This window comes from Danio rerio, chromosome 12 (assembly GCF_049306965.1).
Source record: "Danio rerio strain Tuebingen ecotype United States chromosome 12, GRCz12tu, whole genome shotgun sequence".
Taxonomy (NCBI): Eukaryota; Metazoa; Chordata; class Actinopteri; order Cypriniformes; family Danionidae; genus Danio; species Danio rerio.
In genome coordinates this window covers 48,498,191-48,525,662 of record NC_133187.1, presented here as the reverse complement: position 1 = coordinate 48,525,662, position 27,472 = coordinate 48,498,191, and the positions used below count along the sequence as shown (strand labels likewise).

At 38.1% G+C, this 27,472-nt stretch overlaps 2 protein-coding genes across 7 annotated transcripts in view; both read left to right on the top strand.

The window, feature by feature from the left end:
* Positions 1 to 4,407, top strand: part of LOC108191777 (uncharacterized) — a 28,695-nt gene extending 24,288 nt beyond the window's left edge. For all 4 annotated transcript variants that reach the window (XM_073918930.1, XM_073918929.1, XM_068224832.2 and 1 more), the window contains exons 16-19: positions 2,728 to 2,973; positions 3,183 to 3,345; positions 3,540 to 3,642; positions 3,994 to 4,407. In XM_073918930.1, coding sequence (XP_073775031.1) covers positions 2,728 to 2,973; positions 3,183 to 3,345; positions 3,540 to 3,642; positions 3,994 to 4,100 — 619 coding nt within the window. In that variant the 3' untranslated portion in view covers positions 4,101 to 4,407. The remainder of the gene's footprint in view (positions 1 to 2,727; positions 2,974 to 3,182; positions 3,346 to 3,539; positions 3,643 to 3,993) is intronic.
* A 2,375-nt stretch (positions 4,408 to 6,782) lies between these two features.
* On the top strand, positions 6,783 to 27,170 carry LOC100005685 (pancreatic secretory granule membrane major glycoprotein GP2). Of its 3 annotated transcripts, XM_073918931.1 has the most exons (18): positions 6,783 to 7,915; positions 8,088 to 8,148; positions 8,235 to 8,261; positions 10,740 to 11,144; positions 13,347 to 13,736; positions 13,816 to 13,887; positions 15,399 to 15,788; positions 15,945 to 16,334; positions 16,423 to 16,509; positions 17,487 to 17,867; positions 17,949 to 18,023; positions 18,535 to 18,660; positions 18,737 to 18,921; positions 19,737 to 19,894; positions 24,816 to 25,061; positions 25,275 to 25,437; positions 25,652 to 25,754; positions 25,901 to 27,170. In XM_073918931.1, the coding sequence occupies exons 2-18, from the start codon at positions 8,103 to 8,105 to the stop codon at positions 26,005 to 26,007; spliced, it is 3,351 nt and encodes a 1,116-aa protein (XP_073775032.1). In that variant the 5' UTR covers positions 6,783 to 7,915; positions 8,088 to 8,102; the 3' UTR covers positions 26,008 to 27,170. The 3 variants fall into 3 exon arrangements, with proteins under 3 accessions (XP_073775032.1, XP_021336113.2, XP_073775033.1); XM_021480438.3 differs by lacking the exon at positions 6,783 to 7,915 and having other exon boundaries at positions 8,067 to 8,148; positions 10,743 to 11,144; XM_073918932.1 differs by lacking the exons at positions 6,783 to 7,915; positions 8,088 to 8,148; positions 8,235 to 8,261; ... (1 more) ...; positions 13,347 to 13,736; positions 13,816 to 13,887 and adding an exon at positions 14,255 to 14,498.
* The last annotated feature ends 302 nt before the right edge of the window (positions 27,171 to 27,472 follow it).

Below are 27,472 nucleotides of genomic sequence, written 5' to 3'. Positions count from 1 at the left end.
TTCTATAGTTTTACTGGCTGCTCTGTTCAATGATTTTATTCTTCTTGGCAACATGTAAAGTTTACATGTAAAAAAACACAAAATCCCCACAAATTCATTATAAAAATAATATGACAGGAAGATAAGACAAAAAATCTAATCTGATTCACACATTAAAACACACAAAATAGGAACCAATATTTTTTATATCTATTAGCCCTTCCTCATACATCTACCACTAAGTTTTGTACATTAAAATAAAGGGGTCAGACTTTCTTGATTTTCTTTTGCTCTGAGGTGTATGGGCGGGGGAAGTGGCAGATAACCCTTAAAAATAAAATTTTCCAATGACTTGACAGAATAGGCATTACATGTTGTTTACTTGGGGTTATATCCATAAATACGAGACTCATACTTTCTGAGATGAAAATAAACAGAGTTTCAAATACAGAGTAAACAAATTGTGAGTGAGTAATCTGTTATGCTGCGTTCACCAGACGCGGAACGAGCGTCAAGCGCAAGTGATTTACATGTTAAGTCAATGCAAATGCGTGAATAGATATCGCGGACAAGGGCACGGCACGAATTGCGTTTCGCGTGAATTGCTTAAGTTCAAAAGTCTGAACTTCATTGGACATTCACGCCGCGTTAACCAATCAGGAGCTTGCTCTTGTGGGGGCGTGATTGTGACGTACACCTGTTGTTGAAGTCCCAGGGGAAATCCTCCAGTTGACACCGACAAAAAGTTAATCAAACTGGGCTGGGCTCAGTCAGAAGCACCGCTGAAAGCCTCCATCATCCAGGTTCAGTTTCTGGAGGAGTTTACGAGCTCACAGAGCTGGATGCACCTCTGAAAGCATCTAGTGGAATCAGACACGACCCTAAACGTATCAACACGGTTTTTTTAGTCTTCATTAAGCACATAAACACTGTTATTTTCTTTATAAAATCCATGTTAGCCATTTAGCTATGAAGCTAAATCACCGGGCAGACAGAAGCCCTGCCCACCACGTGAATCCGCGTCTGTTCTGAAGTCTATTTGACGCACGAATGAAGCGGATTTGACGCGCGAATAAAGCGGGGTTTGACGTGCGAATGAAGCGAGTAAACTCAAATGTTCACACGGCTATTTACTGAGATTTATCCGCTCGTTTCGCGTCTGGTGTGAACGCAGCATTAAAGAGCCCCTATCGTGTTTTTTTTTTTTTTTTTTTAAATAAGCTTCCATGGAGTGTGTAAATGAAAACATCCAGCAGAGGTTTAAATCTAAAAGTACAGCATGTTTAAAACTATTGATTCTTTAGCAAAATATTTGACTCAAATAAACGAATTGAGTTGGGTTCGGATCTTTTTTGCTTGATCGCATCGACGTTGACGTGGTACATCACCAAATATGTACTTCCAGTTCTGCGCTTGTGCACGCATTTTCCCTTCACACACTAGCGAAGGCACGGGGATAACAGGACTGATCATGACAAAAGATGACAGACGGAGATTCGGCTGTGGGGAATAAAGGGTTAATGTTAATTTTCACAACAACACCACAGCATAGCCAACCAAGTGCTGTGTTTGGTCCTGTTATTTTTCTGATTTTTGATACAATAACCTACGCTGCAGCGCAGGATTTATCGGCCGTTTGCTATTGAAGGAGCAGCAGTGACTTTGGGACTTTGTCAGTAATTTTTACAGTCCATATGGACCAGTTTCATCCTCCTCCAGATCATGTAAGTGTGATTAAAATTGTTGCCTCGATTTGTGTAGTTTGCAAAATGTGTTTAATTGTGTGTTATAAGTTGCGATCACCCCGTGTGGCGTGTAATCACATATGTTATAGATCAGTGCTTGGTCTGTCTCTCTCAGGTTAAATCTGTAGGGGGCTGTTCACATATCGCGTCCAAACCATGTTAAAAACGTGACGTGTGCTTCTTTAAATGCTGAACTGCCTGTGCTCTGCTGTTTGCCTTTGCTAAGGCCACCTTTACCCGTTTCTACACATGCGCGGCACAGTCAATTTTCAAACTAGTTCAGCTTTTGCCACTGTGTGGATTAATACTAAATGTGTTTCGTTATTATTACTTGGGGTTAAGTTTAAGAGTAGAGTAATATGCTGGCCTTTAACTGCATTGATTTATTGCATTGCTGCGCTGGGCTCTCTCATACTCTCTGGCTGCTATTTCATAGCCGTGGTGGGCTTTTCTCTCTGTCTCGTGCTGAACGCAGTCGACCAATCGCAACAGACTGGGTCATCAGACCAATCACCTCAGATTAGCATCACGCTAAGGAGGGGTTTGGCAACAAATGAACTGCTGAATGAATCATATGGGAGTTGCTGGGATAATTAGGTGAAAATAATTGCACATTATAAGACAAAGAAAGTGTTTTTTTTACCTTGCATGCATATCAGCCTGTTGTATGAGACCCCTAAAACCAAAATATGACCTTTCTAAATGCAAAATAGGGGCTCTTTAAACATTACTGTCTCTTATGGAATAACTACCACAGATGACATCTCATATGATGCGTGAGTGCATGTGGAGTAGTACTGTCCAGTTTCTTAGGGGACTATTTTCATCCTTACCCTTTCACACTCTGGTTCATGTGCCAAGGGGAAGGTGTATGTGTTGGAGAATAAAGCAGAATTGAATACATGTGGTTATTTTCTTTTGGATGAGATATGTGTTTTATGCATAAAATAATTTTAACATATGGCTCCAATAATTTACACATCTGTGTCCATTATTTAAACAGCACCGTGCACAAGGTCCTCCCCAGTGGTGAAGGGGTTTATCAGGTGCGGATGGTCCCGTATGTGGATGAAGAGTTCACTCAGCCCTTCACTGGTAGAGTGGATGCAGAGCTGGATCAGGAGATGCATGTGGAGGTTGGTGTTGAGGGGGTCGACAGCCGCCAGTTTGCCCTGGTGATGGACACGTGTTGGGCTACACCTGTGAATGACCCTGATTACAGTCTCCGCTGGGACCTCATCATTGACGAGTAAAGACTTTTCTGCTCATTAAACACCAGTGTTAACTCACACATTTTTTTAAAACCTACTTTTAATTAAATAGTAATTCAGGCATCTTTTGTATTTTTCTAAAAATGTAGTAAACTAAAGCACAAGATTCCAGTTTAGTTAAAAATTAAAGTTGAATGTGTTTGATGAAATATTTTGGTTTGTTGATTGTGGTTGTTGATCTCGTCAGGTGTCCCAATCCTGAGGACGACACAGTGAAGCTGCTGCAGAACGGCGTCTCCACAAGCAGCCGTTTCTCCTTCAGGATGTTCATCTTCACTGCAAACTCCACTAAGCTTTACCTGCACTGTGCTGTTCATCTTTGCCTTCTGTCCAGCGGACAATGCTCAACAGTGAGTTTAAAAACCCAAATCTTTCAGAATCTTCCACCAGAAATGTTATGGTGTTGAGGTTTAATGATGAAGGCTGTTAAACATGTTTGTTCTGCCCTCTGCTGGGGATTTTGTGCACTCCTGTTGGTTTTGTGTTTGTTCAGTGATGTTTATCAGGGATTTGCACAGCTGGATTTGACTCTTTTCTCTTCTAGAGCTGTGACTCTGGAGAGCAGCGGAGAGAGCGCAGGGCTCTGGATCTCCATGACAGTGCATCACTATCTATGGGTCCTCTAGTGTGGTCTGGAGGAAACACAGGTCAGCATTTCATATGTATAAATGCAGTGTTGCAGTGTTGATGAGTAGCTTGTAGCTTAAAGTCACTAAACTACTGTTAAACTAAACCTCTTTTTTTACAATGGCGTATACAATAAACAAGAGAATAAATGTCAATGAGGAATGATCTGAGTGAAATATTTGGTACACTACAATACACTTTCATACAATATTGATATTAAAGCTTATTGATTGATCACACAGTTTTCAATCTTCTAAAACAGACTCTATGAGTCATAATGCAAATCTACAACAGATGTAACAAACTACTGTGTGATTCAGCAGTAAATAGTCTTTTATTTCATCAGACTGACTGATATTCTCTGTTCACAGATGTTCAGTTTCTCCCAGACCAAGTGAAGGTTTCTGAGGCTTCTTGTCTGTGTGCTTCTCTGGTGCTGTTGTTCATTCCTCTGATGAGTTTCTTCACCCTGTATTAGTTTAGGTTTGATTTTAATGGATGTGGAACTGGTGGTGGTTTTTCTCTATTTTTGAAATATTGTTACTTGTCAATGTACTTGACACTGATTTTATACAAAAGGTTAATTTTTGATTTATTTGAGAAGATGTGCTACCGTAAAAAAGGGGTTTTATATTAAATTACCAGGATTGGTCTGTTGTTCTGTTTAATCTTTAAGCTAGAAATTTTTTTTTTAACATTGCATGTTAAATGATTCTGGCAATAATATAAGGGCATAAAAGATTTAAAAGGTGAATGAGGAAATAAATAAGCTCCATGATTAAAGTGATGTAATGTTCTGCCTTTTTTCTTTTGCAACAGTTTCACTCAGTAAATTAAGAAAGATTGATGCTATGTTGAACCTGTTAGCCAGCACTCACTTTTGGGGATTTACACATATGAGATAAATGACGTCAGTACATAAAAACTGGTTATTATCAGTGCTGTAAAGTAACTAATTACAAATACTCAAATGACTGTAATTGAGTAGTTTTTCTCAGAAATCGTAATTTACTAAGTAGTTTTAAAAATGTGTACTTTTACTTTTCCTTGAGTACATGTTTAGTGCAGTATCAGTACTTTTACTCCACTACTTTCCTGCACCCTGCACACACAGAAGGTAAATTGCTTCATAATGAACTACCTCAAGACATGTGTGCTTTACATTGCTTTACATTACAAACTGTTTGGAAGCATTAAAAGTGTCCAAGAAGACGTTCAAAATCTTGACACGCATTGACCCAGAGACCAATTTAGCTCCAACTTGCCTCAACAGACCTCCACGGATGTTTCTAGAAAGCCTAGTAAGAGATTAGCTAGCCCAGGGGTCCGTTCTTCGTACGTGGATTACTCAGTTAGCTGGATTTGGATATTGACGATTTGACATGATCCAGGATCGTTTCGTTCTTCAAAACTGATCCGAGAGTTGTTGTCATAGCAACAGTTCTGCTAGGTCAAACCTGATCGGGGGCAGGTTCAATTCATATAAACAGGATTAGATCGGCTTAGTTCAAGCAAATATAATAAAGTATGTTCCGAATTCTGATATTTTCTTACAGTAGTAGTTATATACACTTGGGAAAATAGTAAATATTTTTTAACTATATATATATATATATATATATATATATATATATATATATATAAAGTTATATATATATATAAAGTTATAGTTATTAATAAAATAAAGTTATATATATATTAATAAAACGTATGCAATCTGCACTCTGGAAATGAAACTACAAAGACTGCCACCTGGGGTCCGTTCTTCGTACGTGGATTACTCAGTTAGCTGGATTTGGATATTGACGATATGACACGATCCAGGATCGTTTCGTTCTTCAAAGCTGCGGTCCGTTCTTCGTACCTCGCTTAAATGATCTAAGATGATTTGGCAGATCCCGGATCTTTTAATCTTGATAACTGATCTCTCGCTAATTTGGTTCTCCAAACAAGTTCGTGAATCAGATTAGAATGTCTGGATGAACTGATCTGAGATCGCTGCGTTTGTTGTTAAGGACAGATCTATCGATCCTCGAAATCATGATCAGCAGTGCAACGATTGGCTGACGGCACAGCAGCGTAATGACATCATCTGATTCATATTCAATTATCCATGTGAGCAAAATTACATCAAATTAGCAGTAAACGGTTTGTTAAATATGACACGCAATAACCTTTAACATTTGTTGTGAGCTGCAGGCTTTACACTTTCATTTGTCAAGACAAGAGTATTCATCATGTATTTCAATGCAAATCAATGTATTTAGTTCTTCATTTAGAAAAGATTTTCTTTATTATAGTAACCGTTTTTTAATCGGTGTAAAGAATAACTGGTTGTTTCCAAAAGCATTTTGATATTGGTAAAGGCGTCTGCAACTTTTGTTAAGCATAATCACTGGCATATTAAGTAATGGTACTTTTACTTAAGTATGCTTTTTCAGTACTCTTTCCACCACTGGTTATGATTATTACTGAACCAATACCAAATTATTCGCATCTGCATCGAAGAAATAATTCATTGTCATACCTCTAAAGAGGAGCTCAAAAAAATGTGACGGACCTGGCTGGGATTTCCATGTTGTGCCATGACTATTGCTCTGTCAGTTTTTAGTTGAACTTTGAATGACAGTTTTATTTATTTATTTTTTTTATTTTCACTTCCTGATTACATGAAGATCTTTTCTTCATTTGCTGGTGTTTTTTTGTATTTGCATGAGAAATGACCATGGCCTGTTAGGATTGCAATTGTGAGACCTGCAGTTCATCTTAATACATTCAGCTGCTACAAAGAGAATGTGAAAGTTTGCTTTAAGCGCTAATGCTAACCATTTCACAGTGAGAGAGAGTAACAGTAATCTGACATGAAGAGAGCAAACAGGAGTAAATGGAAAGATTTGTTTTTTAATTAACCCAAGATGGCTTCATAATCTGCTTTTTGGAGCCACTTACTTCATCGCAGGGTATGAAAGAATGATTACAGCTAGTGTAAAATCCTTGCGATCGTTTTGTTTATTTTTCATAATGCTGGTATTTAAATGCGATCAGTGTGTTTGTGTTTTCAGTTCTAAAGGTTATGCAGAATGTTGATGTACTGGTTGTGTTGTTCTCTGTTAAGGTTTCACGTTATTGCTTAAATCCCACCATATTTTTGTTGTTCTAGGTCTTAGCTGAAGAGAAAATGAAACGTAAAAGTTGGGCGAAACAGATCTATTTTAAAAGTCATGTCAGAACAGTACATTACTCATTATTCACAGCAATGTTGGCTCTCATTGAATGTTGCTACATCTTATGTAATGTAACGGGAACACGTAAGAGGCTGATGCTTCAGTGTGTTTATGTCAGAGCAGTAAGATTGAAGTAGAATGCAAAAAATTATTAAAATCATTTGTAATATTTTCTGTAACTTCCTGAACGGTCTGTTATGTAAAAGCACAGTTGTATTTTTGCAGCATGCATGTTTATGTATCTTCCTGACTTTTTATTTCGAAAAATAGACATAGTTATTTGTTTCTTGATGTTATCTTGATCAGTCAGCAATGATCTCAGTGGACAGTGACCATGTTGTTTTAAGTTGATGTGGTGAAAGATTTATACGGTGTAAAAATAGTTCCTTGAAATACGTAAGTAATGTGTACTGAATAAAGTGGCCTGAACTAAAGCTTGAAAGCCAGATTCGGTCTGTTGTTCGCTCTAGCTTCTTTCACTTGAGACAACTGGCCAAAATTAAGGACATTTTATCACACAAGCACTTTAACAGAGTAATCCGCGCTTTTATAACCTCCCGCTTGAACTACTGCAATGGCCTTTATTTTGAGGAGAGTCAGCCTTCTATCTCTCGACTGCAACTTGTTCAGAATGCAGCTGCACGTCTTTTAACTGGCACACCATCTTACTCTGCCACCTGCATGCCTTCAGTGTTTTTATAACCAAGATCCATTATTCACACAAATGAAAGTGTTTTTTATGTATTTACTAAAGTCTTGAGGTTCTGTTTTTGTACGGATGCCTGAGAGTTCAAGCACAAAGTGAAAGAACGTCACAGTGACTGCAGACAAATGCAGAAGTCAATCAACTTAAATCACAAACATTCTGATCACAGATAAATGAAAATGAATAACTGGTTTAAGGTTGTTTTTAGAAATGTACTGGTTCCAATAAAGGTCAACCCACAGGTTTTACTAAAGGCACGGACTTGACTAGAGGATCTGCAGTTGATCATCATCATCTCTGTGTTGATCATCATCATCATCATCATCTGCCTGAGTTTTGCTCTGCTGCAACATCTGACCTCAGGTAAATACTTCTTTTATTTACACACTTTAAAGACTCTTCTGCTTTTAACAGGTCAAACGTATTGAGTAAAATGTTCATTTTAATTATTTGTGAACATTAATTCAAATTGTTGTAATAATTAAAAATAAATCTACAAAAACATTTCATATAAATTTATGATGTGTGTGTGCAGGTGTCATCCGTCACTATGAAGTTTTTCATCTTACTGTGTGTGTCGCTGCTCCTGATTCATGGTGAGACTTTTATATAATGAGACCTTTTCAATCTGAATTGACTTTAAAAATGCTGCAAAATAATTAAAATATTGTTTAATTAACAGGTGAAATAACCAATGGACAGACAACAGGTACAATAACTTTCTCACTTTCTATTTTTATTTCTTCCTATCCCTATCCTTTACTTTAAATATAAAATGTTGATATTAAAGAGCTAAAGGAATAAATTACTTGACAAACACTGGCAAACATCAGGTTTATATATACTAAGGCTGCACATCTGATCAAAATTAAACACAGTTATAGTAACTCTGTAAGATATAGTAACATTTACTAAATAAACAACAAGATAACACTGAAGAATATTGGAAACCAGTAATATGACTTTATTCATGTACTTTTATCAATCCAAATGGCTATTTCCAACTTTCAGTTTTCAAATTTCACTCGACTGTTTCCAACATTTTGATTTTAACAAGAAAATGAAACAGAAAAATAAAAATAACAACAAGGAAATAAAATCTTAAAATAGTTTGGAATCACTTGAGAGTGAGTAATCAGTCTGATCTCATGAGGAAATGTAACTACATAAAAAATTGTCATTTTAGTGGCTAATTTGCACTAATTCATACTAAAAAAGTATGATGTTTCATCAAAAATGGACGATTTTTAAAAGTTGACGTGGCACCAAACCCTGCTCCTAAACCCAATCATTATTGAGGGATGAGCAAAGCGTACTAAATTGTATGAGTGAGATTACAGAAAATTCATAAGCAATAGCCACTAAATCAAAACTTTACTAATTGCCGTGAGATATTGTTGGAGTAATTAGTAAGTCCTTAAAATTCTACATGAAGCAAAAGACAGGACGAGGAAGAGCAATTAATTTTTAACCGAACTGTCCCTTTTAGTAACTGAACAGTATGATGTGAGCTCTCTGTGCGTCTGTTAAAGGAGAGATCTTTTTTTATTAATGTGGGTATCATCAGTAGCAATATAAGTGTTAATATGCAACATTGCTGCAATATGAACTAAAGAATAGCAAGTATAACACAAACACCACACTGTAAGAAAAAAAAACGCAAAAAAGGTCAAATGACTGCAGCTACGGCTGCCAAACAAAAACCATAAAATTACGGTAAAATTTCTTTTTAATTTTTTTTTCTTTTTTAATTTTCTTTTGTTTATTTTACTTTATTTCAACAAAGAAATTTTACCATAATTTTATGGTTTTTGTTTGGCAGCCGTAGCTGCAGTCATTTGACCTTTTTTTTTTTACGATTTTTAAAAAAATTTTTTACAGGCAAGTAATTACAATTTATAACTTTCATTTTATGTAATTTTAAATGTATTTTATAAAAACAGTAAAAAAACACTGTGTACATAATACGGCAATTTTATTGTATTAAACAGACAAATTGCTGTAATTTGTCATTACTTATATAGTACATAAAATAACAGTCAAGCTGTTAATTTACAGATAATGTTTGTAATTTTACGGATTTTTAAATATAATTTAAAGTAACAGAAAAAATACTGAATAAATAATACTGTAATTTCCCTATTTAAAAACATAAATTTCAGTAATTTGTCTTTAATGATAAAGTACCTAAAATGAAAGTCAAACTGTGAATTTAGAAAGATTGGTTGTTATTTTACTAAGTTCTACATATAATTTTAAATGACCAAAAATTACTGTAAAAAAATTAGGGATATTTTCAGTAAATTTTTTTTTTTTTTTTTTTTTACAGTGCATGCTTTATTGCAGTTTAAAAATAAAGTGACTGCTAATTACTTCTAGTATTTGCACTTTCAGCAAATAAAACAACACAAGTTTTATGTTTTTGAAACAAGACAGATTTATGGTAAAATGTAAGACTTTAATAGAATAGGGTTGAAGTGAAAAAAAAAAAAAAAAAAGTCAATCTGAAGGCTGATTGCAACTTGAAGAATGGATATATATATATATATATATATATATATATATATACCCACTGGTCAGCCCGCATTCTGGGTATAAGTGCCCGCTATGTGCGATCCCATATGGTTACGATATGGGATCCCTGCTGGCGATCCCATATGCTTACTCAGCCACGATGTAATCCTTCCTCCCAGGCGACACGTGTCTTACCTCCCCGCTACCTTTATGAAACTGAGAGCTACTTTTTGGGTACCGATTAATGTGGAGGGCTAACAGGTTGATAAACACTTCTCAAATAACAAATTTGCTCAATTTACTTTTAATTATACTTTATATTTTTGGTAATAATTAATGATATTCATCCATGTGAAGACACTGATCATGTTAATGATTCTCACAAAAGTTATCAACAATGATTTAACAGGGTAGGAAATACCCTGTATTTAATGTGTCAATGTGCAACACTTTATTTTTATATTTCTCTGCAAATATTTATATTTTTAAATGATCATTTCTATATTAGATGGAGCTAACTGGTAAGTGGCACCATGGTGAGCTATTTTGAGAACAGGCCTGCGGGCAACACGTGATCCTCGCGGGCTACCTGGTGCCCAAGGGCACCATGTTGGTGACCTCTGGTTTAGGTCAACACTGTATAACACTCTCTTTATTGTCTTGATTCTCTCAGCAGGCCTATATACTACTTCCAGCTTTGACCCATGTTATCAATACAACACTCTGAATAATTTTTGGCGAACTATAAGACCAATGTACTACAATGACCGTGATGACACACTACTTGAATGGAGCGGCTGGTATCGGCTGTATCTGAGTGGACAAAGTGCCCAGATGTCTGAGTGGTGTGTGACTGATATGAGCTGTGGTGGTTACACTGGACTGTATCTCAACGGTTCTCATCCAACACTTGAGGATGGGGTGGTGACCCGGGATGTTTTGGGAAGTCGTATACAGTATAACCAGTGTGGAAAATACAGATCCACGTCCATCCAAGTCAAAGCCTGTCCAGGAGATTATTACGTCTATGAACTCGTCAGGCCAGATCTGTCGATTCCCAGACCTTCATACTGTGCAGGTGCAATGTGATATTTGTTTTGTTGGTCCCACTTTATATTAAGTGTCCTTAACTACTATGTACTTACATCAAAAAAATAAATACAATGTACTTACTTTCTTTAAAATGTATTTGAGAACACTTGTGGTGCTTTTGAGTTGGGATAGAGGTTGGGTTATGGACAGGTTTGGTGGTATGGGTAGGTTTAAGGGTGGGTTAAGGTGTAAGGGATGGTCAACAGTGTATTTACAAATGTAATTACAGATGTTAGTCACAGATGTAACCACAAACGTATTTAATCAAGCATAAGTACACAGTAAATACATGTATTTACACAATAAGTACATTGTAACAAACTATTAAATCATGTGTAAGTACCTATTAGTTAAGGCCACTTAATATAAAGTAGGACCGTTTTGTTAAATTGCTTAAAGAAATTAAAGGTTAAACCAGTTGTGTGCAATTCATTGATAATTCAGCAGATCACCGCATACACCTATCTATCATTTACATAATGCTCAAAATATTTATTCAGCTTCTTAAAATCACAGCTTTACACTACTTTAAACAGTTAGGGCTCTATTTTGACGGTCCATGCGCAGGGCACAAACGCTTTCAGGGTGTGTCAGAACGCATTTCTGCTAATTTACGGACGGGAAAATCTGCTTTGCGCCAAGGCGCATGGTCTAAAAGGGTTGAGTTTATTTTCTTAATGAGTTATAGGTGTGTTTTGAGAATAAACCAATTAGGACCTCATCTCCCATTCCCTTTAAGAGCCAGCTGCGTCGCGCCATAAGCGCATTTTTATGTAAAGTAAGTTCACTTTCGCTTTTGCTCTCGTAGATAGGGAAACCTTTACGCACAGACATCAATTAGCCTATAAATAATTAACTTTGTTTGTTAAGCGCAAAGATTTTTTTAAAACTATTTCTAAATTCAGTTTTAATTTCCAGCAAACGAATAAATGAACAATAATAACAAAGTGTGCTCAAAAACCTGAGTTATATCCTAAAACACATGCTGTGCCCCATTTGGTCTAAAACCTGACAAGTGGGCAAATCTAAGCTTGTTTTTAATAAAATAAATATAAATATGGATATAATAAATAATACTGCTAAAAATAATAACATTATACAAAAGCAAATCGAATGAACAGAAAAAGCCTCCCGAGATGAAGAAAGTAAGCCAGTGGTTTTTAAATCATCATGTAGGCTAGAAATTAATATGTTTTGTAATATTTTAATCATTTATATTTATATCCTGTATATATCAGGATATAAATATATCCTTATATATATATATATATATATATATATCTCCTTAAGATATTATATATTTTTCATATGTAAAGATATTTGTGTATTGCTCTGCATCTTGTGTGTAGTGTGTAAGCCAGGCGCACTTTGCGCCAGACAATAGACCGATTTTGTTCTGGTCTAAAAATCAGACTATTTACAGTTTCTCAAAATAGCAACGCGCCAAAACCAACACAATCTCACGGCAATTTGTAACTTTTTCATTTAGTGGCTAATTCGTATGAATTTGTATGATCTAATTCGTACAATTTAGTACGATTTGTTTGTCCCCCAATGACGGTTGGGGTTAGGGGAGGGGTCAGGTGCCACGGCTCCTTTTTAAAATCGTACGACTGAACTCGTACGAATTCGTACGAATTAGCCACTAAACTGGCAAAACGTAAAATACTTACATTTTCTCGTGAGATCAGGCTGGCCAAAACATGCCTGCTTTTTGGGCGCACATTTGAGCGCAAATGCATTTGCTATTTAAACAGCGTGGCGCAACACCTCAAAATGACCCTAGCAAAAGAGTATTGCGCCGCGCCTTACACCACATTGCGCCGGGTGTATGATAGGGCCCTTAATATGCAAACTGTATTTGATCATTTTGAATTTATATCACACAGTGCTTTTGGATCTGAAATCCATTCTTTAGCCTAAAATGCTTGACCATTTGGGCAGTTAATTTAGTTTATTCAGAGATGCTACCTCTTATATCGCTGGGCTGTGAAGTGAATGTACAAACTCCTATATGCCATCAATGATTCAAAATGAACTACTGAAATTTATAAAAGTTATTATAGTCATATATATTATAGTTATAGTCATTATAGTTATAGTCATTATTGTGTTTTTGGTTGTAATATTCTAAACTTCCATGTGTATGCAGTATTTAATCCTTAATTTTCCAAACTCTCCATAACAGTTGCTTTCCCAAGCATCAGCAGTGACCCCTGCTACAACTATGAGTCTCTGGATCGCCCCTGGAGAGGCAACAATTTAACTGGGGATTACATTTGTGATGAAACTTTCTCCTGGAGTGGCTGGTACAGGCTTTTCTACAATGGAATGAACATACAGATGCCGGAGACCTGTACTACTTTATACAGCTGTAATGCATACGTAGGTCTATGGCTCAATGGTCATCATCCTCAGATAGAGGATGGAGTGGTGATCAGAGAAGTCTGCGGTAATAATTACTGGGGCGGCAGCTGTGACTTCAAGACAAAACCCATCAGAGTGAAAGCCTGTCCAGGAAATTATTATGTGTATGAACTTGTGAATCCACAAAGCTGGTGTTCAGGATACTGCACAGGTACTGTTCTCTCTTCCACAAGATTGCAGTAATGGCTATCCAGTAATGTGTGTTTTAATTTGTTTTGCGTTTTAATAAGACGTCAGCAACATTTCACAGGTGGTTTCCACTGCAAGTCCAGATATAACAACTGGATCCACTATCACCTCCAGTAAGTAATGTGAATTCTCTCTCTCTCTCTCTCTCTCTCTCTCTCTCTCTCTCTCTCTCTCTCTCTATATATATATATATATATATATATATATATATATATATATATATATATATGTATATATATATATATATATATATATATATATATATATATATATATATATATATATATATATATATATATATATATAGGATGACCCAATTTGCGTGCAAATGTGATCTTAGAATCGAAAAGTAAAATAATTGTGATCACACGAGCAGAAGAAAGCAAATAAATACCGAATGAGAGGATGATGATCGCTTGCGCTAACAGCTGATGTAATGCGCGCGACTGCTTAAAACGTGTGCGCGCGACTGCTTAACGTGTGCGCGCTCCCGAATCGTGAAGAAACCGTGTCTGGAACAGGTTCTGGAAACGCAACTGTCATCGGTTCTCTTTCAAATAAACTAGACAAAAAGTGATGAACATGCACCCACAGTCCTGATGCTTTTAAGAGCTCAAAATGTGTCTTATTGTAAGCAGCAGCGGTTGCTTTCATTTTGAACAGATTATCAAATGGCCTAAAGTTAATCGTGAGCATGTGATCATTCTTTTTTTTATCACACACGGTATGTTTCACCTGCTTTCATTTGCTTACGGTTTTATTTGCTTTCATTTTTTTTAATGTTTTTTTTTTACAACATTGCTTTAATGGGAGATGAACTCTCCATTTATGTGTAGTTAACTGATGATCCGGGAGATCTTTAGCCACGACAGATTACTGTGCATATTTTTGATACATGACAATAGTTTTTTTTTTTTAAGTCAATTGCTTTTTTTTATTTTTTAAGAAATGTTTTGTTAAATAAAAAGTATAGTATACAGCTATATTTTGCTTGTTTTGAAACATTAAAAATTTGTGGCTAACAAAAAATTATTGTTTTGTGTGGTTATAGAGATAAATTTGGTACATCGTTAATTTTGAGCTCTAAAAAAACTCATGTGAAATAAAAACTAATTGCAATATAACACTATGAAACCATGACTCATTTGCTCATGCTCATTGAGCAAACTCATACTCGACACACAAAAAGTGAAATGAATGAGGACGCATGTGGACATAACACAAAATTTAAATCAAGTAATTTTAGCATGTCAAAGTCAAATTCATGCATATAAAATATATTTTCCCAACAACAAAATTGTGGCTAGTAAAAATGCAGAGTGGCTAGTAACATTGGAAAACTTTTAGCAACAGTGGCCGGTGATTAAAAAAGTTAATGTAAAGCCCTGTATATATATATATATATATATATATATATATATATATATATATATATATATATATATATATATATATATATATATATATATATATATATACACACACACACACACACACACTAAGATGAACATGGATGTTTATAATGGGTGGAGTCACAGGTGGGATGATCTGTGGCTTCTAGATTTGATGATCTATGGCTTCTTTGCAAGGTCCTAGATTTGATCTTATCATTTCTCACTAACAGATTATGACCCGTGCAGTAACTACAACACAATTGACAACTACTGGAGAAACATACATACTCCCTCGTCTGTGTATACCAATGTAAATGGATTTGATTACAATTATGAATGGGATGGCTGGTACAGACTCTTCATGAACGGATTGAGTGCTCAGATGCCGGACTGGTGTGCCACTTATATGACATGTGGAGGATTTACTGGTCTGTGGTTTCATGGATCTCATCCTCGACTAGAAGATGGAGTTGTTACACGTGAAGTTTTCGGCTCCCGTAATGCTCAGTGCAGTCGCTACAGATCCAACCCAATCCAAGTCAAAGCTTGTCCTGGAGATTATTATGTGTACAAGTTTACCAGGCCTCCTCTTTCAATCCCAGGTCCAAGCTATTGTGCAGGTATATTCATCTTTATACAGTGTCTGACATGCTTTGTTAGTTTATTGTATGAGCATTTGACACCTACCAATACAGACCTTTTAAACATGATCCATTATCTATCATTTGGAAATCTAATCTTCAGTATTTCCTGCTTGTTTTCTTTTTCTATAATAGTGTCTTTCCCCACCCCAAGTGTCGACCCCTGCTACAACTATAAGAGTCGGGATGAACCTTGGAGATCCACTGATAACTCTTACTATTATGACCCTAAATGTGATTGGAATGAGGAGTGGAATGGCTGGTACAGGCTGTTCTACAGCAATCAGAGTGCTCAGATGCCAGAATCATGTGTAAATGCAGGCATGTGTGGCACTTATTACCCAATTGTGCTCAATGAATCTCACCCAAAGCTGGAAGATGGAGTGGTCCTCCGTCACGTTTGTGCTTCTGGATGGAGCGGCTGCTGTGAATACACAACTGAGCCTATAAGAATCAAAGCCTGTCCTGGAGATTATTATGTGTACGAGCTTGTGAAGCCAATGTTTTGTGGAGCTTACTGTGCTGGTGAGTATTTATTCATGTGCACTTCAGTCTAGTATTTTTTCTGGACTTTGTTTAAAAATATCTTATTATGACATGAAAATGTTTTTAGTACCAAAAGCTGCAAACCAGTCCAGCACGGCAGTGACAACAACCCAGCCAATCACATCCATAGACTTCATTACTCCACCAACCACTGGTAAATCTTTCTTTCTTGCATTCTTCACAGACCTATTACATCACAGGTGTCAAACTCAGTTCCAAAAGGGCCGCAGCTCTGCACAGTTTAGTTCCAGCCCTAATTAAACACACCTGATCAAACTAATTGAGTCCTTCAGGCTTGTTTGAAACCTACAGGTAAGTGTGTTGGAGCAAGTTTTGCACTTCGCTGGGTTGTAAAGTTCAAGCTTGGTGAACTCTGACCCGCGAAATTGCATCACATGACCAGTGGTGGAAAGAGTACTGAAAAATCATACTCAAGTAAAAGTACCATTACTTGCCTAAAAATGTAGTGTGAGTAGAGTAAAAGTACCTGTTGTAAATATTACTCAAAGTAGGAGTAAAAAGTAGCCCTTTTAAAAGTACTCAAGAGTAGTGAGTATTACGCTTTTAAAAGCTGATGCGTTTACATGTAATTTGTGCATGTGTGTGTAAACGTAACATTCTGTAGTGCATTAAGTTATTGTCCAGCAGGCACACAACATCATAAGACATTAATGTTAGGTTAGATGAGGGGTGTCAAATTACTACTGAGGCTTTTTATAAATATCAATAGAATCTTGTATATATGTTATATATATATATATATATATATATATATATATATATATATATATATATATATATATATATATATATRTGTGTGTGTGTGTGTGTGTGTGTGTGTGTGTGTGTGTGTGTGTGTGTGTGTGTGTGTGTGTGTGTGTGTGTGTGTGTGTGTTTATATTATAGATTTGCAATCTGAATTGATGTTCAACAGAATCAAATCTGTTAAAATCTCTGAAAAGTATGTCCAGGTTTGCTAAACCCTTTAAAGACATTACTCCATCAACACTACAGTGTACTCAGTTCTCTCTTCTCATCAGTGAGCATAAAATATGATGCTGCCTGTTCAGTGCTCTGTCATGGGATGACAAATGCCAACACCACTATAACTAATGAATATGCTCCCAACAGCTCCCCCTGTTGACCCCTGCAACAACTACAACGTCCTGGATGAGCCATGGAGAGCCACCAGCAACGAAGATTCCTCTCAGTTAATGTGTGACAGTGCGGTGAGCTGGAGCGGCTGGTACCGTCTCTTCATTAATGGTCAGAGTGTTCAGATGCCAGACACATGTGTTGATGAGTATAGCTGCGGCACTAATGCTCCACTGTGGCTGAGCGGAGGACATCCAACACTTGAGGATGGAGTGGTCTCTCGTAATGTCTGCGCTCACTGGAGCAACAACTGCTGCTATTTCCAGTCCAATCCCATTCAAGTCAAAGCCTGTCCTGGAGGTTTTTATGTCTATGAGTTTGTGAGGCCGACCACCTGCAATTTAGCATACTGTGCAGGTACTGGACACACATTTAACTCTGCCTTCTGTTTATGTTAGAGATGATGGCTTTCTGTCTGACATTTATTTGTGTTTCTAGATGTGATGTTTAACACTAGCTATACAACTGACACACCAGAGACGACCACAACAGAAACTACAACTATAATATCTGGTAATGTAATGTGCTGTATCACAGTCTGCAGGATTATTGCTCAGATTAAAGTGTTATGAGTGTCAGAATCTGCAGCGGTTGTTTAAATTATTACAATAGTGATAAAAAAAGAGGTGATGTGTGTATGTTTATGTGCTTAGTAGTAACGTTATGTATTGAAAAATAAATGTTAGGGATTGCACTAGATATAGGAAACAGACTGCAAGTTTGTGTTTAATTTTAAGTAAACATTGTGCATATGGAGCTGATTTGCTAATTTATATGTGAGGTGCTTAGAATGCATTTAAACGTAGTAAAAGTACAGTAAAAAACAAAACATTTGAACTAAATTCATGTCAAGAGTATTTGTATTGCACTTTTCACAATTACATTTGTTCCAAAGTAGCTTAACAAAAGGTGCTCCATACTACATTACAGTAAAAATCACCAAATATTAAGATGTGGGTTTTATTTTTGTGTACAATTGTCAGAAAACCTTTTAATAATAAATATTGATGACTTGTCCTTCTAGATGACAGAAACCCCTGTTCTGAACTCAACTGCTCCAAAGAGGAAAGGTGTGGGATGAAAAATGGTGTTTATGGCTGTTTATGTAACAAAGGCCTCCAAAAGCACAGAGCACCAAAAGACTCCTTTGGTTAGTGTGTGATTCTACAGTCAAATGTGAAATAAAAGGTGTTTTTGTGTCATTAATGATCATGTTTTTCTCTCAGATTTCAATGAGACCTGTGAGAGCAGCTCTGGCTCCATGTCTGTGTCTCGCTGTCAGCTTTTTGAAGCTGGTTTTTCAGCTGAGCACTTACACCTCAATGACCCCAGCTGCAGAGGAAGCGTCCAGAACGGCAGAGTGGAGTTTAACTTCGACAACGATCAACACATCTGTGGCACAAACCTTGTGGTAAAATCAACTACCTGTGTGTTAAATCTGATTTTTTACTACTGGCCTGTTGAATGCTTGAGTCTGATTTGCTGACAGTAATTCTAAGCTGTGCCATTTTTTTTTTTAGACAAACAAACAGCTAAAGTAGCTCCAGGCAGGATTTAAGTGCATTATACTCTAGCTCAGGGATGGGCATACTTGATCCTCGAGGGCCGGTGTCCCTGGAGAGTTTTGTTCCAACACTAGTCAAACACACCTGAACAAGCTAATCAGTGTCTTCAAGATCACTTGAAACCTATAAGCAGGTGTGTTTGATTAGAGTTGGAGCTAAACTGTGTAGGACACTAGCCCTCCAGGACCGAGTTTGCCCATCACTGCTCTAGCTCCATATCTCTACGAGTAGTTTGAGGATGAAAACCTGAGAAATGTCTGAAATACAACATCTGATCTGAGGGTTAGTTGAAGGAACTGTAATATAACCCTGCTAAAAAATCCAGCTTAAACCAGCCTAGGCTGGTTGGCTGGTTTTAGCTGGTTGACCAGCCTGGTTTTAGAATGGCTTTGGCCATTTCCAGGCTGGTTTCCAACCATTTCCAGCCTGATCTTAGCTGGTCAGGCTGGAAAATGACCAGCCAAATCCAGCTAAAACCAGCTTGACCAGCCTGGTTTAAGCTGGTCAAGCTGGTTTTAGCTGGTCATCTCCCATTTTGACCATTTTGCCAGCATTTCCCACCATTAACTCATTACACAATTATTTCACTTGACATCTGATGTTGTTCTCTAATATAAAATTATTTAAAAATATATATAAAATGTCTCTTTGTTGTCCGCAGGCCAACGGCAGCCACTTCATCTACAGTAACTATATTGTGGGGACGTCGGAAACAGAAGGTCTCATCAGCAGAGTGAGAATCCTGAAGCTTTCTTTCAGCTGTGTTTATCCTCAAACACAAACACTTTCCATGAACGTGGAGATCAACCCACTGCAGAGGTGCCACAACACACTCATTCTGCTTTCAGTTTTAATTATCGTGTAGTTTGCCAAATTAGACAGTTTTCCACCTTTTAGTTATTCAGCATTTGTTGTCTTTAGTTCTGTGGAATCTCACTGGTGGCCTCGTTTAAACTAATTCGTTTTAGTTTTAAAACAATGTTTTAGAATGCAAATGATCTGCGTCCACACTGACGTTTCACTCAGCGTTTCAGAACAACTCTCCATCCACACTATACTGCAGTAAATGCACATCACGTGACCACACACACAATCTGGCATGCACTGCAGTGATGAGAGCTGTGCTCTTCAGATTGTTCATCAAGGATCTACCGCTGGATCTAATCTCACTTTATTTGTTAAACGTTATATTTAATTAATCTTGTTGTTTATATCTAACAACATATTCCCGGACTTTGGTCTTTTGAATCTATTACTTGTTATCAAGTTAGGCAAGGCAATGTATATAGTATTAATGTATTATATAGCACATTTCATACACAGTGGCAATTCAAAGTGTTTTACATAAACAAGAATAAAAGAAACAAGTAAAATAAAAATAAAAACAAATAATAAAAATGAGTAAAAAAAAAAAAAAAAACACAAAAACAGGTAAAATGTGATAAAATTTTACCTGTTACCTGCTTCGTAATGCATTTTGGCCGAGCTCAAAGATAAGTTATGCTAATATCTTAATTAATGTAACCCCATTCACTGATTCTGCACATTTCAAATCAAATCAAATCAAATCAAATCAAATCAAATCAAATCAAATCAAATCAAATCAGGCCTTTATTTGTCACAAACACTTTAGTATAGTGAAATTGAACCCCCCAACTGTACAAACATCACAATTTTCAGGGGAAGACAGGTCACAGGAGGTAGCATTTACAAAAGGAATTAAGATACATTTCAGGAGAGGGAGGCAAAAACAACACCCTCTCACATTGCTCTTGAATTAGGGCAAAGTGAGACCAGGGAGAAAAAAGGCCAGCAATTCATGCACAAAAACACAGACAAGACAACATTGCCATAGGGGATGGGAACAGGGGTTGGGGATGTAGTCCGATGAGGGTGGGCAGCTATCTAGTCCTGCAGCCATGGGGCGCTGGTCGCAGACTTGCCCCCTCCAGTGAGTGAAGGCACACGAAGGCGTGGGATAAGGGAATAGGTAGTAATTGTCTATCTGTAGCTGTGTATGTGTGTGTGTGTAAAGCCTGGTTTATACTTCTGCGTCAAGTGACTGGCGTAACCCACGGCGCATGCAACGCGCATAGCTGTGCATTTATACTTCTGCGCGCTGTCTCTGTTGGTCTGCATTAACATTTCCAAAACGCTAGTTGGCAGTGAGGTGTTAATGTTCCTCTGTGTCGAGTTTCTTCTCTGCTGTTTTGCTTTTCCTGAACACTTCCTGGATGTACAAGTGGCTCAAACTCGCTCATTTTGAGGCAAGAACCGGCGGACGTGCAACAACTTTACCTATGAGGTAAACTCAAAACAAAACTTTCCATCTGGAGCTCCTTCATGGGACTCCACACTTGTAAACAATCGCTCCATCAAGCTCGCACCATTCACCCGACTCTCAGTCCCGCCCAAACTTGTCAGCGCTACCAAGCCGACCAATCACAGAGCTTGCGCTACGCGTCGTTGCGACATGTAGTTACATTTTTTGAGAGGTGCACGTCAGCAGCGCCGACTGCCACGGCGAAGGGCTATGCGTCAGCGCCGTAGCATACGCCGGCGTTTGACACAGAAGTATAAATCAGCCTTAGGCCTGTAGAGTCCAACAGGTGTCCTTGACAGGGAGCAGGAATTTCAGAGATTTCAATTTGACTGATTGCTTGCCATTATTTCCTATATTGTATAAGCTTAGTGTAAGCTATACTTCTAAAATGGCCATAATTGGTTACTAAAACTGATATTAAACAAAAGGAAAAGGAGAGGGTTTTGTATTTTCAATGAAAATGAAGTGATAAAGCAGTGATGTTATAGGATTTGTTTTATGCATACAGTGAAGATGATGGTCATATAAACATGCAGCTTCAGGACGCCTCAACATTTTTAGTGTCTGTTACGTTGCTAATATGAAATGAAAATAGGCTGTTCCTTATATTATGTTTTAATTTTATTGCTTAGAAAGAACGTAGCGCGGACGATAGGAATGTGGTTATAAAGTTCCTTTCAAGAGTTCACACTTAGCTGATGATTGATTATAAAAGCTTGTTTGGCATGCTGTCCCGGGAGAGAGCCCTGAGCTCATGAGATCCTCGAGCCCAGGGTTCCCTCCCGTTGCAAGGGGGGAGGGGAGTTTGAGCTCAGGTAGATCTCGAGAACTCCCCTGCTGTAGTAACCAATGAACAGTAAGTGATTGCTCTTGGAGTTAATTACATACTAGAAGCATGTCTATGGTGCCGATTAGTCAATTAACTTAATTTGCATGTTTTTGGAAGTTGGGAGGAACCGGGGAACCCGAGGGAAACCCACGTAAGCACGGGGAGAAAGTGCAAACTCCACACAGAAATGTCTGCTGGTTTGGTAAAGCCTGGAACCAGAGACATTCTTGCTGTGAGGGAACAGTGCTACACACTGGGCCACCGTGTCACCCATCTAGGAAGAAGAAGGAATAGGGGTGGAAGGGGGGACTCTTCAAAACGAAGATAGCAGTGAAATGAAACCCAGGGTATTTATGGTAGTTAAGGAGTCATCTGATTGGAGCATAGTAAATTGGATAATGCGGATCCAGCAGCTAGCAATCATAAGCACGTGATCCTCTCGAACTTAGTTTATACATAAACTTCACTTAAAGATTTTCCTGACGTGTCCTCGGGAGTTTGTTTTCCATATCAAACTTGCGATGTTCGAACTTATAAGGAGAGGATGCAGGACTGAACTTTGTGTAGGCTACTTAATATTGAAGAAAAAGCCCCAATCAGATAGGTGAATGTCTGCAGCTCCGTTTTCAGATGTCTCCATTTCCCCCCATCCACACTCACATGGAGCAGCAGCATTTTAAAATGAAAATGGCCTCTTCAGTGTTTTCAAAAAGCTCACTTTTAGGTGCTCAAAAACTCTGGCGTAGTGTGGACAAATGGCATAACATAGAAAAACTTAAAAAACTAAAAAAAACTTTTACTGTTTAAAACTAAAAAATATTAGTGTAAAACAGGACTTCAATCTGTCTCTCCAGTGTGCTTCTTCAGCGCGTCCCGCTGGGTCCATGAATGAACTCAGCAGTGGAGTGCAAGCAGTGTTTAGTGGCTTATCAGACATATTCAAACACAATGTGTTCTCATTGCAAGAATAATCTTGTTCAATGTGTTTTAAACCACCTCTGGATGCAGTCAAATGTGGACTCTTAAAATGTTTCACAACACATTTACACTTGTACTTAGCATTGTCCACTTGTGGTCAGATCATTTAAACTCGTTAATACAACATGTGTGACCAAGGCCTAAGAGAGAAAGTCTTTGTCAATTTGGCCTCAGGAGGTCATGACAGAGTGACTGCATGAATGACAGTAAAATAAAAGCCATGTTGTTGTGCAGATTTCAAGAGTTCACACTTAGCTGATGATTGATAATAAGCGTATTTGGTATGCTGTCCCAGGAGAGAGCCCTGAGCTCATAAGATCCTTGAGCCCGAGGCTGCCTCCCGTTTAGTAAGGAGAGAGGGGAGTCTGAGCTCAAGAAGGTCTCAAAAAGTATCCTGGATTATGCTAGGAAAGAGGGGAAGGAGTCAGGGTGGATGGGGGGATTCTTCGAGAAGTAGAAGGCTAAGGTAAAGAAATCCGGCTATTTGTGTGTGTTTGGATTCATCTGATTGATGTATCATGGGATTATTAATGTGAGACCAGCCATGATCAATCATAAACACGTGGTCCTCTCGAAACTGATTTCTGAAAAACTATGGTCAAACTGGTCTCGATTTACCGGTCAATCTACGTTCCTACTCTCACCCATGGTCATGAGCTTTGGGTCATGACAGAAAGGGCTCAGCTACAAGTGGCCAAAATGAGTTTCCTTCGCAAGTTGTCATAGCCCAACTGGAAGCTCTGTCACCCGGGAGAAGCTTGGAGTAGAGGCGCTGCTCCTTCACATCGAGAGAAGTCAGCTGAGGTGGCTCGGACATCTCTTTTTGGATGGCTCCTTGAAGCCTACCTAGACAGGTGTTTTCCAATACCTTCTCCCAGTGGGACATGTCTGGAAGACCAAGGACAGCTGGAGGGACTATGTCTCTCAAATGGCCTGGGAACACCTCTGGATCCCCCCGGGTTTTGGTCGTCTGGGGAGAGGGAAGTCTGGGGTTCTCTCATGATGCTGCGTTCACTCCAGATGCGGAATGCGCAATTTATATGTTAAGTCAATGCAGACGCGCGAATAGACATCCTGCGGCGCGATACGTGCGAATGGCGTGAATTGCGCGAATTGCATGGTGTGAATTGAGCATTTTGCGTGTTTGACTTGTGCTAATTTTTCGCACAAGTCAAACAAGTCATTGTTTTTTTGTGATTTGTTTGCTCGAGTTCAAAAATCTGAACTTAAGCGGACATTCGTGCCGCGTTAACCAATCAGGGCGAATGAAGCGGAGTTTGAAGCGCGAATGAAGAGAGTAAACTCAAATGTTCGATTTATCCACGCGTTCCGCGTCTGGTGTGAATACAGCATGAGACTGCTGCCCTCTGACCCAACCCCAAAAAAGCAGTAGAAAATGAATGAATGGTGAATCACTAAAGTCAAACTTTTGATCAGTCAATATAGAGATTTCTATACATTACCTGCTCTCTATATCTTGGCACTTTTGTTTCTTCTTTTGGTATTTTAAAGCGGTACTTCAACCATCCAGCAGTGTGAAATGTGAATAGTTGTCTATTTTCACCTGGTATTAAGATTTTATCAGGAGTTTATGTGTTCATTATTTACAGCACTGTGCACAAGGTCCTCCCCAGTGGTGAAGGGGTTTATCATGTGCGGATGGTCCCGTATGTGGATGAAGAGTTCACTCAGCCCTTCACTGGTAGAGTGGATGCAGAGCTGGACCAGGAGATGCATGTGGAGGTTGGTGTTGAGGGGGTCGACAGCCACCAGTTTGCGCTGGTGATAGACGATTGTTGGGCTACACCTGAGAATGACCCTACGTACAGTCTCCAATGGGACCTCATCATTGAAGGGTAAAGACTTCTCTCTTCATTTAATAAAATCTACTTCTGAATATATAATAATTCATGTTACTTTAGGAACTACTGAGATTTGTATCTTTTCAGTGTTTTAGACAGTCAACATTCCAGTTTTTGTGAAATGATTGACTGGAAATTTTCACTTCTGAGTTGAATGTGTTTGATGAAATAATTTGGTTTGTTGATTGTAATTGTTGATCTCGTCAGGTGTCCCAATCCCAAGGAGGGCACAGTGAAGCTGCTGCAGAACGGCGTCTCCACAAGCAGCCGTTTCTCCTTCAGGATGTTCATCTTCACTGCAAACTCCACTAAGCTTTACCTGCACTGTGCTGTTCACCTTTGCCTTCTGTCCAGCGGACAATGCTCAACGGTGAGTTTAAAAAGTCTTCAGAATCTCCCACTGATGTTTCAGCACTAAACACAGACAGGGAGATATGATGGTGTTGAGGTTTAATGATGAAGGCTGTTAAACATGTTTGTTCTGCCCTCTGCTGGGGATTTTGTGCACTCCTGTTGGTTTTGTGTTTGTTCAGTGATGTTTATCAGGGATTTGCACAGCTGGATTTGACTCTTTTCTCTTCTAGAGCTGTGACTCTGGAGAGCAGCGGAGAGAGCGCAGGGCTCTGGATCTCCATGACAGTGCGTCACTATCTATGGGTCCTCTAGTGTGGTCTGGAGGAAACACAGGTCAGCATTTCATATGTCTGAATGCAGTGATGGAATGCAGTTAAACTAATTGTTGATCTCCATGTCGAGCTGCTCCTCAACACTGTGGGATTCAGCTGTAAATAATATTTTATTTCATCAGACTGACTGATATTCTCTGTTCACAGATGTTCAGTTTCTCCCAGACCAAGTGAAGGTTTCTGAGGCTTCTTGTCTGTGTGCTTCTCTGGTGCTGTTGTTCATTCCTCTGATGAGTTTCTTCACCCTGTCTTAGTTTATTGACACAGAAAGTGCAACTCTTAGTTTGGTTGATTGTAATGGATGTGGAACTGGTTGTGGTGTTTCTTTATTCCATAAATATTATTTCTTGAGGCACAGCAATTTACATGACATAATATTTTACACATTTAATTCAGCAGGTTAATTCTATAATTATTTGGGTGTATGTGCTATAGTAACAAAGATCAGACATTTTTTTTCAATCCTAAAGTTTAAATATTGTATTTATAGTAATTGTGATCTGAAAACATTGTGTGTTCAACAGATGTTTCAAGCATTTAATATAAAGATTAAAAAGCTGTATGGGGGAAAAATTTAAGTGATATAACATTCTGCATTTTGTCATTTTGCTGTAATTTCTCTCAGTCAAATTAAGAAAGTTTACAGCTATCTTTAAAGCTGTTTGCTCATCATGGCAACACAACACATGTATTACCTATAGCGCATGTGTTTGTACTGTGGAGGAAACCGCAGCACCCAGAGGAAACCCACGCCAACACGGGGAGAACATGCAAACTCCACAAAGAAATGCCAACTGTCACACCCAGGGCTTGAACCAGCGACCTTCTTGCTTGTAGGGGATGATGACAACTGCTGAGCCACCGTGCCACCCTTTGCATCAACAACTGATTTATAGTTATTAGATTGTGTAATTTAAATTCAATAGAATGAAGAAACTCATTAGAATGCAGCAGACCATCAGCACAAAGCAGATTCCTCCAAAGCCTCCTGAGGTGATGCTGAAGGCATTGGAGGAGATAGTGGTTTGTATATTCATGTAGACAATTATTATTCTTTTACATTTGAATCCTTTAATTTTTCCCATATAAAGATATTTCTGTGCTTCTGTGCATCCCTGAGTCTAGTAATAAGCAATATGTATGCACATTTTGGATCCGGCTAGGTGCACATATCACTAACATGCTCTTTAAATGACAAAAAAAAAAAAAAAAACAGCTACAGATTGGTAATGGACTACAAATCCACCATTTATGGACTACAAGATCCAGTCATGCACCACACACACACACACACAACTGGATTCTGTTCCTGACTGATTGCATTCACACAGCCGGAGGACTGTCAAAGACTGATTGCATGAACTATTAATAGAGCGCACACACATATATCAGTGCTGAGTCTTGTTGAACTGTTGAACATTATAACGTGTTTTCCTTGTTTTTCCTTGCTGTGTTAGACCCTAGCTTTGTTTTGTTTGTTTATTCCCATCTGCTTCCTGCCTTTTTGACCATCTGCCTGTTTATCGACCATGACTCTTAATTTCCAGTATACATCTGTTTGCTCTAATAAACCTGCATTTGGATCCGCACTCTCTTCACCTAATGTAACACATTGATGTTGGTGCTGTGGTTTTCAAGTGTAAACAGTGTGTTTGTTTTGAGTTCTGATGGTTCTGTAGAATGTTGATGTACTGGTTGCATTGTTGTCTGGTAACACGA

Coding starts and splice junctions, on each gene's coding strand:
- LOC100005685 (XM_073918931.1), top strand. CDS start 8,103: ATGAAGTTTTTCATCTTACTGTGTGTGTCGCTGCTCCTGATTCATG. Junction 16,335..16,422: donor TTGTGGAGCTTACTGTGCTG/GTGAGTATTTAT, acceptor AAATGTTTTTAG/TACCAAAAGCTGCAAACCAG. Junction 18,024..18,534: donor AACTACAACTATAATATCTG/GTAATGTAATGT, acceptor TTGTCCTTCTAG/ATGACAGAAACCCCTGTTCT.